General features: G+C 39.6%; 1 protein-coding gene across 5 annotated transcripts in view; it reads left to right on the top strand.

Annotated features, from left to right (window-relative positions):
• LOC117432010 (ras association domain-containing protein 8-like) overlaps positions 1-9944 on the top strand; it is a 51940-nt gene extending 41996 nt beyond the window's left edge. For all 5 annotated transcript variants that reach the window (XM_034904739.2, XM_034053377.3, XM_034053379.3 and 2 more), the window contains 5 exons: positions 1445-1595; positions 2747-3666; positions 5340-5508; positions 7254-7361; positions 9694-9944. In XM_034904739.2, coding sequence (XP_034760630.1) covers positions 1493-1595; positions 2747-3666; positions 5340-5508; positions 7254-7361; positions 9694-9725 — 1332 coding nt within the window. In that variant the 5' untranslated portion in view covers positions 1445-1492 and the 3' untranslated portion in view covers positions 9726-9944. The remainder of the gene's footprint in view (positions 1-1444; positions 1596-2746; positions 3667-5339; positions 5509-7253; positions 7362-9693) is intronic.
• Positions 9945-12299: the final 2355 nt, after the last annotated feature.

Consider the following 12299-nt stretch of genomic DNA (forward strand, 5'->3'; position numbering starts at 1 on the left):
TGGATGTACAGTATCAACAGTTTGCATATTCTTAAGAGGTTTACAGTACAAAGCCAGTTATGCGTATCAGCTCTAAGTGCAGACTGAACTACTCTATATACTCTAATCATGTATCTTAAGTTCTTATTTCTTAAAGGGCCAACGGTGTAAATATCTAAATCCTACAACAGATCAGGTGCCCTATTTTGAACTGCAAAGGCCCAGGCAGATGTTGAAAGAAAAATAAAACCATTCTAATGACTCTTTATAACTGGGTCTGAATGACTTTGAGCTTAGCTTTGATATCTGGACATATACAGTATCTATGATTCCTGATTCCAGGGAAGTCATGTGACACTGTGACCCCACCATTCTATAACATAAAGCATGTTGGCTAAATACATTGGTACTGTACATGGCTTATCTTGGGTTTACTTTTATGAATTATGATTGAATGTTTCTCTATAGTTAGGTGGTCGATGAACTCCCTTATGAATTACTTCATTTTTTTTTACAATAACTTATTCCTGATAAATCCTATAGAAATTATAAATGCATTATTCATGTAACATAATCCAAATCATTTTATGTAAGTAATTTATAAGGGAGTACAAAATGATATCACCTATGTACTGTTACTCTTTTTGTATTGTTTCATTTATACAGCCTGTGGCTATCTCAGCTTCTCATTGACAGAGCAAAGCCATTTGAAATACGCCCTGCAGCCAGTGGAAGCAGTATGAATGAGCTCTCAGGCATGAACACAGAGCTGCTCTGGGTGTAGCTGTCACACCCAGTTCATTCTGTCTCGTACGATATTAGGCTGTCAACCACATTTTGGCTGATAGCCAAAATAGCAGTATCAGATCATAAGAGGCAGGGTCAGTGGTTAACTTGGTTGTTACTTTTATTCATTGCACAGTAATGTCAGCACCCGTCTTCAGCTTCAGCATGTCATAGATCAGCAAGTCTATTAGCTTTGTCTACTGCAAAATGCAAAGTGTTAAACAACTGGTATAATATGGAACAGATCATTTGTATTATATATGTGTGTGTGTGTGTGTGTGTGTGTGTGTGTGTGTGGCAGGGCGGAAGCCCTGTGGGTGTAAATAGTGTGTGTGTGTGTAGGGTTGTTGTATCTTTGTGTAAATAAAGATGAATTAATTTGACTATAAGTTTGGCAGGGATTGGGTTAATTCCATCCCTGCCAGAATCCACGAGGGGAATGTGGCTGGGGCCTTGATTGAATAACTGATGGTAACTCAAGCCCCAGCCCCATGCTATATAAAGGGAGACACCGATAGTTAGGAGTATATTCAGTGAAGGCAAATTCCCAGCCTGAATAGTTTGTTTTGTTTGATCTCACAAGTACACAAGTAGCACAGTGTTCTAAAGGAGGAGCATTATAGCTCCATTAATTGCTTGTTTGTGTTTGATTTCTAAATGGGGCTTTATTTTCTTCCAGGTCAGTGACTACGATGGTCTAGAGCCCCTGTCTGGCGTTGCCGTGGTAATGGAGCTGAAGGTGTGGGTGGATGGTATTATGAGGGTGGTGTGCGGCTTGTCAGAGCAGACATCATGCCAGGAGGTGGTGATCGCACTGGCCCAGGCAATCGGTAAGAGGCTCCTACAATCACAGTTAACAAGTCTGGCCATTATCAAGAGCTTGGTTGGGAATGGGATTGAAACTAGCTGTAAAGCAGTTAAAGTGATTGTAGCCAGTAAAATATATCCATGAATCTTACCTGTTGTGCACCCTCGTTTGTTATTTAGATCTCAGATATACAGTTTTGAAAGAAACATGTTACAGTAAAAAAAAAAAACCATGATATCTGATACGACACTAAAGAAATCTCTGTTTGCTAAAACAGTGCATTGAATCATGTTTTAGGCAGGCTTGGTGTTTTTAAGAGTAATACATTGTAATTAGTGCTGCTGTTGAAAATAACAAAACAAAAAAACTGTGATAAAGATGACTGATGGCTTTGCCTTTCTGGAGGGTTAGCATTAAATAATTGTGCATGGATTTATAGGCGGTACTATGTCATAATTCAAATGTAATCCTATAATAGTGTACTAAAATAAAGCTAAATAAAACTAATGATGAAAGTGATGAATTAAAAGACAGTTTAAAGCACAATGGTTTAGTGATTTCTCTGCATATACATCAGTTAACACTTTCAACACAGCAGGCCTATATACAGGTCAAGGAAATAAAACGGCAGACTGCTTACTGCTTTCTTACGGCAGGAAAGCTACCTCCACTGCAAACAGACCATTATTTATTTTGTGAGTAAAAGACACTGAGGCTATTTAAGTCATTATCCTAGTGTAGTTTTTTCTGCAAAGTTAGTGCTGAACAGGTTCAAATATATTACTATCTGAGATAAGATGCTGTGCTATTTAAACAAAGCTGGTAAATGGTTAAGAATGTTTTTGTTTGTGAAATATGTTACTCAGAAGTGTTCTATGCTACTTGTAAATAAAGACCACCTTTCCCCTAAGAGGTTGCGTTAAACAGGTTTGCCTGTACTTTGTACTAAACTCCTGTGTAAATAAGAATTTCTCAAAGCCCCTTTCATGATTAAATCAACAGAACTTAAACTAAAATCTATTACAGTTCTACTTTAGTTCTCCCATTTAGATACTGTGCAACAAAAAAGTCAGTGCCCTTGGCTTGAAATCTGCAGGATTGCAGGGACTAATACCTGCTGTTTTCATTTTTGTTAAGAGGATGGTCAGATAAGTTGTGTTTTTCTGTTTCTAGGTCAAACGGGACGCTATGTTCTGATTCAGAAGCTACGGGATACAGAGAGGCAGCTGCTGGCCAATGAAAAACCTCTGGAGTCTCTGGCAAATTGCGGACAGTATGCCAACGACGTGCAGTTCATCCTGCGGCGGACTGGCCCCAGCGCTAGCGAGCGACCCTCCTCCAGCAAAGACACCCAGCCTCCTGAAAGGACGTTTGTCAAGGCGAGTCTTCCCGTTAAAAACAGAGCTGAGGGCACAGAGCTGCCCAAACGCAGGGAGCCGAAGAAGTCCATGACATTCAGTTTGGGACCTATGGGGACAGGGGATCTTTCACCAAGGAGTAAATTTAAGCAACACAGACAAAACGGAGGTGACTCCAGAGACACTAGGGACCAGGCTTCTCCTGTTGCCCACGTTTCCAAAGAGGACATCTTCAAAAAGATGCTGCTTCAGCAGGAGCAGCTTCACGCTCTGGAATCACAGATGAAGTCCCTGGAATCAGAGATCCACTCCTGGGAGAGGCCAACTGAGAAAGACCTGGAGGACGAGCTGTCCTTGCTGGAGCTCACAATCAAGAAGAATGGGGTGGAGCTGGAGGAGGGGGAGTTCTGGGAGAGCGAGCTGCAGATTGAGCAGGAGAGCGAGCAGGCCATGCAGAGGCACCTGAATGACCTGCACAAGGCCCTGCAGGACTGCGCCCACAAACTCTCCAACTTCAGCAGCAAGTCGGAGTCCCTGGAGCGCAACATCCAGCTGGATAGCGCAGAGTGGACCAAAAAGAGCAAATCCGCCTCGAGACTGAGTCACACAGATCCAGAGGAGGCCCTGGCCAGGATGAAAGACGAGATAGAGGCCAAGATCAAGCTGAGCATCGAGCTGGAAACCTACCTGAGCGTCACAGAGAGAGCCGTGCAGGAGGCTGAGAGAATCCTTCAGGTACGAGGACAAACCTGATCAATCCCACTGTTGAAGGTGCACCCCAACTCTGATGCACACATACCTTTGAAACAGAATGCCTCGCTGCTTTAGATTAGAAGTGGCCTCTCCTGGCACCTAATCATTTGTAGTGCTGTATGTCACTCCTAAGCGTTCCACCTCTAGCACATAAAGTGATCATTGGGAAGCAGCAGAAATTAAAATTTGTACAAATCAAAACTAGCATTGAATTGAAAGGGTGGGGTGGCTAGTGACAAGGTTCATAAACCTTGGTTTTTGCACCTTTAATGTACCCTAATAAACCAGGTACTATCCTCTAGTATTATCTATAGCTATTAAACACTCAATAGTGCTGAATTTAGAAATAATAAAAAATAAACTTAATAAATTAAATGACAAATGACAACATGTATTCAATATCTTTACTATGTCTACCTTCTAGAAATACTAAACCTATAACCAATTACAGAACCTATAACCAATTATTCAGAGCGTTTGAACGATCTCTAAACTGATTTTTCACAGCCCCGTGTGATATAGAATTCCCCCAAATATTTTGCACAGTAAGAACTTTTGCATTCAAATTAAGCTCTGAAATTATATGATTTTAATCAATTAAAGTCCCACAGTTTTTTCTTTTATTCAGTAAATTTTTGTGGGTTACAATTTTTTTGGACAAAAATATGTTGCCGCTAATATTAAAAAAAACTGATGAAAAGCAGAAAAAGGGACCTTAAAATTGGACACAAGTAGGCCTACGTACGATTACACATGGACAAAATAAGAATATGGTAATACACACATTCATTTCTGCAAATATACCATTTAGCAATAATTTCTTTCTCATCTAACCTTAGAGGGAGGTGTACTCAGATTGGCCCTGTGGTAGTTCCATTAAAGGTGAAACAACTTCCATAGGAAATACTGTCACTTATTGAACCTTGTCCATTGACAATACGTACATGAGATTTGAGTGCCAAATCAGATGCTACAATTGGCTGTTTGTTCAGCCTTAAAATAACTTCTCCTCAACCTGCACGCTAATCCAAACATTCCTAAGGCATCCAGGCATCCAGGAGTCCAGGCATGTTCAGATCCCATGCAGCAGATCCCACTTCACTGCTAAAACGAGTAACAACTGGAACATATTTCTGTCACTTTTAGAACAGCCCATGGTACAAATAGTAGTCTGAACTATCATAACCCAACTGAGTTTTCCAAATCTCACAGTTGGTCCTGATTCCAGGAGGATATTATGTATACAATGCCCCCATGTGGACACAATGTGAATCTACATTTAATACATGGCAACTGTATGGTTTTGTGCAAGCCATTGAATAGATTATTCAGCTGTCTGACCTGTCTAGAGGAAATATAAACCTGGGGCTTCAGTGGCCAGGTTTCCATTAATCATTTACAATGAGTTTAGTATTAAGCATGTGTGCTCTGTGGAAACTGGATAGCTGCTCTGTCCATACAGATGCCTTGTGCACTCTTCTTTCTTCTCTGGAGCAACAAGGCAGAAGAGCACTGCATGCATCAAAATAGGGGAACAAGGAGGAGTTCATATAGTCAAGGCTGTATTGTGTGCATTGCTGCCCTATAGTGGTTGCCTATCAAAGATCTGTTTTTAGTTGTGAATGTCTTAATCCTGAATTCATTCCTTTCTCCAGATGAAGGAACAGGAGCAGGAGGAGCTGAACAAGGAGCTGAGGCAGTGTAACCTCCAGCAGTTCATCCAGCAGACTGGGACCCCCGTAACAGCCCAGCACCCCCACAGCGAGCATGCAGAGCAGCCGGACATACCCGCAGAGCCCCTGCCATACAGCCACACAAACGGGGGTACAGAGCCTCTCTCTCCCACAGGGATTTCAGTCTCTCCCCATCTCACTTTTGTATTTAAATTAGTCAACTGTACTTCCAGGTGTCATGGGAGCTTCCCTTCACTGCTCTGCAGCCCTTATACAAGTTCCCCGTAGTAAAAGCATAGCAAGGTTTAATAAAGCATAGTGAAAGCACGGAAGAGCATTGGTAAGCATTGAGAAGTTCAGAAGTAAAACATATTACAAAATATCATGCATTATGCTACAAGCATTGCTACATATGGCTGTGTAGCTGGTTAGACAAAATAACAGCTGCAGTAGCACTCCCTGCTGAAATGCTGTGGAATTTTCTGTAAAATGTTATCTGCAGAACTTTAAACAAATATGGAAAAAGTAGCAGGCTTCTAGAATGACTGCTGCTTTGTTTCCACTGCCTTTCCGCAGGTACAGCTGAGCTGAGTGAGGTGTAGCTGGAGGGTGTTTCCACTGAGGCTCAATTATACCTCAGCTACACATCAGACAGTACAGTTTAGTATCTCATACCCCAGTGTCAAAGTGTGACATGTGTTAGAGACAAACTGTTTTGAACAATGGTGGCTGTAAGCAAAGGCTGTAAGAACATAAGAAAGTTTAGAAACGAGAGGAGGCCATTCAGCCCATCTTGCTCGTTTGGTTGTTAGTAGTTTATTGATCCCAGAATCTCATCAAGCAGCTTCTCGAAGGATCCCAGGGTGTCAGCTTCAACAACATTAAGTCAGCTTCAACAACATTAAAACAAAGTTATTGCTTTGTGGGAGGCAGAAGAAATGACAGCTCTCCACAACTTTTAGGTGTAAAACCACATTCATGAGCAGCTGTCAGGCACAGTTTGAAATGTAATAGTGTTTAACAAAATCACGGAAATTCTGCAGCAGCAGGGAATCGATCAAACTGCTATTTTGTGTTGAGATACAATACAAACATTGAACAATGAATACAAGAAGATTAAAGATAATAACAATGTGACCTTTACTGCTGCACTACTACTTCCTCAGTCAGCTATACCTGACAAAATGACTGTGGAACACAGCCAGCCATCTTTAACTACACCTCACCCAGACCGGCCAGCTCAGCTATACCTGGGAAAGGGCAGTGGGAAGGAGGCATTGTAAGTGGTTCGAGAATGAAAAAGTGGCAAGCAGGTTTAAATGGGGAGGACGTTTTTGTCCCAACAACCTTTGGAGAAAGTAATAAACTGCAGTGTCGACTTTCTCACTGATAAGGTGCTAAACTATTGAAGAATATAACAAACAAAACACACATGAATAATATTTTACTAAAATATACAGTAAACCCTGATAACTAATGTGATACAGCTATCTGACATTTCTTTGTATCAGATATCAGAGGACTCATACAGATAGTCTGTGGAAATGATGAAATATACTGTTTAATTATTCTTATATTTTATATATATATGTATATGTATTTTTTTTTAAATATAGTATAGGGTGCTGTGTAAGATACAAGCTGATTTTCACCCACTCAAAGTCACAGTGGCCAGCAGTAAGCCCTGTGGAAGCACTCTGGCTTCTAATAGAGTGAATATCAGCAGCACCCTATATATATATATATATATATATATATATATATATATATATATATATATATATATGTGCCATATTTTGTGTTACATTTTCTTTTCTCTGAAGCAACAGTTTCCCAAGTATGCCTCATAGCATTCAAAACACTAGTTATTGTAACTGATAAATATTCTGTTTGCAGGGTCTCCAATCCCAAACACAGACTCCCCTCCACGGCCCACAGCTAAACAGTTCCTGGGTAACCCTCGCAACCTCCAGAATCCACTTGTGTCCAGCTTGAATCCAGAGGGTGTGTATGTTTGAACTGCCTGCTGCCTGCCAGCTTTTAGCCAGCCTTGCCCAGCTCAGCATGACTCCGGGGGTACCGGGGAACGCCTGCATGACGGAGACTCGGGGTTCCCACTTTGCCAGGGTTACAGACTATCCCTCTCTCCCTCTCTCTCTCCTTCCCCCCATCTCTGCTTTCCTCTGGGTTAACTTTACTGCCACAGCGGCTTGCTACTGGTTCAGCAATGGTTGTTATCTTATACTGAGATATAATCGTAATCTGATCGAAAAGAAACTGTCAAATACATTGCAAAATCCAAAATGTTGTAAAACTTTGGAAAAACCAGGACATTGTACAAGGCTTTGACTTTGTCCAACATTCTGTCATGAAATCTCCCTGTGCCATTTTGAGAAGCACACTTTTTTTGATCTGCTGATTTTGCCAGTTGCTGTGCACAGCTGAGGCGAAGTTGTTAAAAATGTTTGTGTTATCTACAGGTGGCACACACAGTCTTATCATCCTACAGGGGTTACAAGACAGCTGTAAATAATAAGACTGTAAACTACTGTAGTTTATACAGATACAGACATTTATTACAAATTAGAATTATAATCTTTCCTCAAATTGTATGTTATTTGTGACATACCTACATTAGGCCAATACTATTGCAAGTGTTCTTTGGCACAGTCAAATCAGAAAGTATAAGAGGCCAAGCCTGCTACGCTGGTAATCTTTTAAACCAGTCCTGCTTTCATGGTTGAGTTGTGTGTTTTGATGCCACAACACCAAACTGAGGATCTGGGTTTATTTCAACCCTAAAGCTGTCAGGCACTACCCATTCCTTCAGTTTAACACCACAGTTAACTAAGGGCTTGGGGCTATCCTCACATAATATTTTGCGGTAAGATCGGCAGTATCTCTTGATGTTTTAAATACACTATAAAAATGGGAGGTTGTGTTTATTAGGGTGTGTGGACAATAGGCTCATTATAAACAGTTGGTTTGTATTGGTATTGTTTGTACTTACCTGGAAAATGTGTGGAGTTTGTTTGGGTGTGAAGTAGACCCTTTTCATGGTTCACTAAGTTCACTCATGTTCACATTGCACTTTACACTTTATTTGTTTTGTTTGCTGATGGACTAGGTTTTTGCGTTGCTGAGGGGCTTGGTAACATAGCAGACTAATTCACTAGAATGCCTTTCACCTTGAGCGTGATGGTCTCAACATAGCCCCAAGTAAATAACTACACTACACCACTATTTGGAGCCATGCATGACTGTTACAATGGAAATAGACCTTTCATGAAGAAAAAAATCACAAGCACACAATAGGAAGAAAATATATGTTTTAATCATTGCTCTGTAGACCTTATTTTTACATTAATTTAATCCCCAATAACTTTTTAACACCCAATCTTTGATATATCAAAGCGTTTTGATCAATGCTGTACACTAACACTCAGCCCAGACTCACTTCTTCAGGTTTATCTGTTCAGCTTTGTTATTCACACCCCCCTCCTAGCTAACCAAACTAAACCAAACCCCCATAAACACAGTATGAACAAGTTCTTATAAGATATTTGGAACTGCATTTTTTAATTTGGCAACTTGAAATACAAAAACACTTTTAATCAATAGCAAATGTAGTTAAATAATAGTAAATAAAAGTGAATATATAAAAAATTACAAAGATCTTGTAGAATAAGTTTGCCAAACCTTGAATATGCGTGAACATGTGGTTTACAAGGAGCAAAGTTAATTTAATTGGACTGGTGCTTTAAAAGTATTTCATTTTAATTGTGGTGTCATTATAGTTTAATGGTATGATAATTATTTTGTGCTAAAACTACCCAAAACATCAAATATCTACACTGCAACCTCAACAGAGCCTGGCAGCTTTAGTGTTAATAGGCTAAATAACTTCAATTTCTCTACAGTGAAAAAAATTGCTCCTCTTTTTCATAAGAGAAATACAAATGTATGTGTGTGTGTTCTTAAAATTAACATTTTGAGTTGTTTAATTATACTTCTGCAACATAGCAAAAAACAAAATACATTTCATAGGCAAATATTTTGTGTTTGATTTGAAAAAAAGTGAAGCAAACTTATAACAAGAGTGAAAGTTTAGTAAATCAGGGGTCAAACTATCTATTGGTGGAAGGTGTCCTTTATGTACTTCTCTCTCAAGGGATACAAAGAGGACTTTCAACATCTAAACAAAATATTTGCCATCTTTGGCAGCTGTAATTATTCCTATTATTCCTGTTATTACACTGTGTACCTGGAGAGCTTAAGCAACTATTTCAAACCAAATAAAAAAAGGTCACTTAGATTATTTTTGTATGTCTTGCAGTCCTATCATCAAGGGAGACCACCTGGAGGTAGCTTGGGGCCAGCAAGCAGAGGAAAGGTGCAGATCACTGTATATCAAACTATATATTTTTATCCTATAAAATGAAATCTATTTTTGTTAGTTTTTTTTCGCAAAATGACATACTACAAAAGCATGAAATAGAAATATTTTGTCACAGGATGCCCTTTTATTTTACTGATGTATTACTTTGAACTGTATGTGTATAAATATATTAAAGTTTATGTGTGCTATGTTTTGATATTTCTTTATGTTGTGAATAAATGTTTCATGGTTTTTCAGCCTGTAACCAGTGTTAATGGTTTACTAACAAAAGACACGCCTCTATTTAACCATGCCTCTCTTTAGACACGCCTCTCTTAGACACGCCTCTCTTAGACACGCCTCTCTTTAGACAGATGTGATAAATCTGGGTCTGTTTAGCTCAGGGGTGCCCAATCCTGGTCCTGGACGGCCGATGCCCTCCTGGCTTTTGTTACAACTGTGCCCTAAATTACTTAATTGGACCAATCAAGTCCTTATTAGAAGCTTAATTGGTCCAATTAATCAATTTAGTGTACAGTTTGAACAAAAACCAGGAGGGCATCAGCCCTCCAGGACCAGGATTGGGCACCCCTGATTTAGCTGATCTAAACACCTGATACAAGGTAGAAAGTAAATGTATGGAATGGCCATTCTGCCCATCAGTGCTCGTGCAGTTCCTAGAAGCTGGTTAATCTCAAAATTTTGTAAAGGAAGCCAATGATTCAGCATCAACAACATGACTAGGTAGCCCATTCCATACCCTCACCACTCTGTGTGAAGAAACATCTCCTACCCTCTGTCCTAAGTCTTCACTCACTTTCCAGCTGTGTGACCTCTGGTCCTGTTTCTGTGCTGTGCTGAAAGTATTGTCTTAAGGTTAGCTTTATCAACTCCTGTTAAGATTTTAAAGACTTCAATCAAGTCCGCCCTAAACAATCTTTTGTTCTAGGCTAAATAAATCCAGTTCTCTCAACCTAAATTCATAGCTCTAGTGTAATGTTTGGACTTATCCTATGAAAAATATAATTCCTGGATCAACTGAGACAATGTGCTGGTACAACTTCTAATTGCATTTTCTTTTGCTACAAATCATAAAATCGTTTTACATGCTGATTTTCATGCACCACTGCACTTCTGGTTAAAAATGTATGTAGTTTGTGCGCCATCTAGTTATAACCTTAAAATGATGTTAGAAACCCTGCTATGTGCCATACAATACACCCATAAAACATACCAGCCCATTGAAAGAGATTGCAGGTCTTTAGTGTGCCTGTAAAAAGAGGTCAACATGAAAAAACAATCACTGACTATAAATCAATAAAAAAATCTATCCAGTATCCAGACAAACGGGGTCTACATATACTAATCACAAAGTAATGACTGTTTTTCTGTGAATGAATGAAAATGTGATATTCACATATATGGACAACAGTCTATAGCAGTTTATTGAATATCAAACTGTATATATGTTTTTATACTAATAAAACTTTAAATCTCCCGAGTTCAAGTGACGAGAGGCCAGAGAGCTTGAGGCTGTTCCTCGTGAAACATCAGTAATGTGTGCATCCTTGGTTATAGAAGCACCTGCCAGTAGAGCACCACAGCCTCTATCAAAGACTGTCAGATCTGACTTCTGTCTTACCCATTGTGACTTAAATTGGTTTTGCTAATCCATAACTACAGAAACACTAATAATACTTAAATAAATATATTCTTTGAGAAAGAGTTTGACTACAAGTCTTTCTCTTGTCAAAGTGTATTTTAAAGAAATAGATTGATAACAGGGAGATGCAGCTTTTATACAGTACAAAATACATGTCAATTTTATTCTGAATCATTGACATTGAAAAAGACTTCTAGTCAAAATGTCTGTCATTCATTTATTAAGTTTCTTCTAGTATTTCTAAATGTATCACTATTGAATGTTTAATAGTTATGGATGATTAATCATGTTGGCACCACGTTTCAAATGTTGGTATTAATCCAAAGTTTCCTGACGAATCCACAGCTCAATGTGTTCTCTCATAGAATCCAGTTTTCCCTTGAAATGGAACATTTATCAATTAAAAAAGGGTGTGTGGAAGGGTGGTGGGTAATTCACTGACACAGGACACAGAGAGGTAATTCTGAAACACCGCACAGGTGCCCAGTTTTATTATGGGAGCTTAATTTCTTTTCAGCCCGCAGAGGGCGCTATTGTCTGTGGTCTGCCGTACCAGCTATGGTAGCGACAGAGCCACAACTATACCAGGGCGGTACAGGGTACAGAGTTTCAACAAAACTATAATCAAAAGGCGAAAGGAACAGGAAAAATAAAACACAGTAAACAAAACTACAAAATAAAAGGTGCTGCGCTCGGCAGCTTCACCCCAACCGTCGCTACCCGCACGGCCCGGGTCTCCGTCCTACACTAGCGGCTCCCTCAGCCTGCTATACACTCTTCACCGGGGCTGCCCAAGAGTTTTCCCCGCTACCGCTAATTCTTTTCTTTATTTGTTTATTTATTTTTCTTGTGGGGATTTCCGTCCCTGCTGATTTTTCTCCAGCGCTTCGGCACACCTTTT

Source organism: Acipenser ruthenus, chromosome 27, assembly GCF_902713425.1.
Source record: "Acipenser ruthenus chromosome 27, fAciRut3.2 maternal haplotype, whole genome shotgun sequence".
Taxonomy (NCBI): Eukaryota; Metazoa; Chordata; class Actinopteri; order Acipenseriformes; family Acipenseridae; genus Acipenser; species Acipenser ruthenus.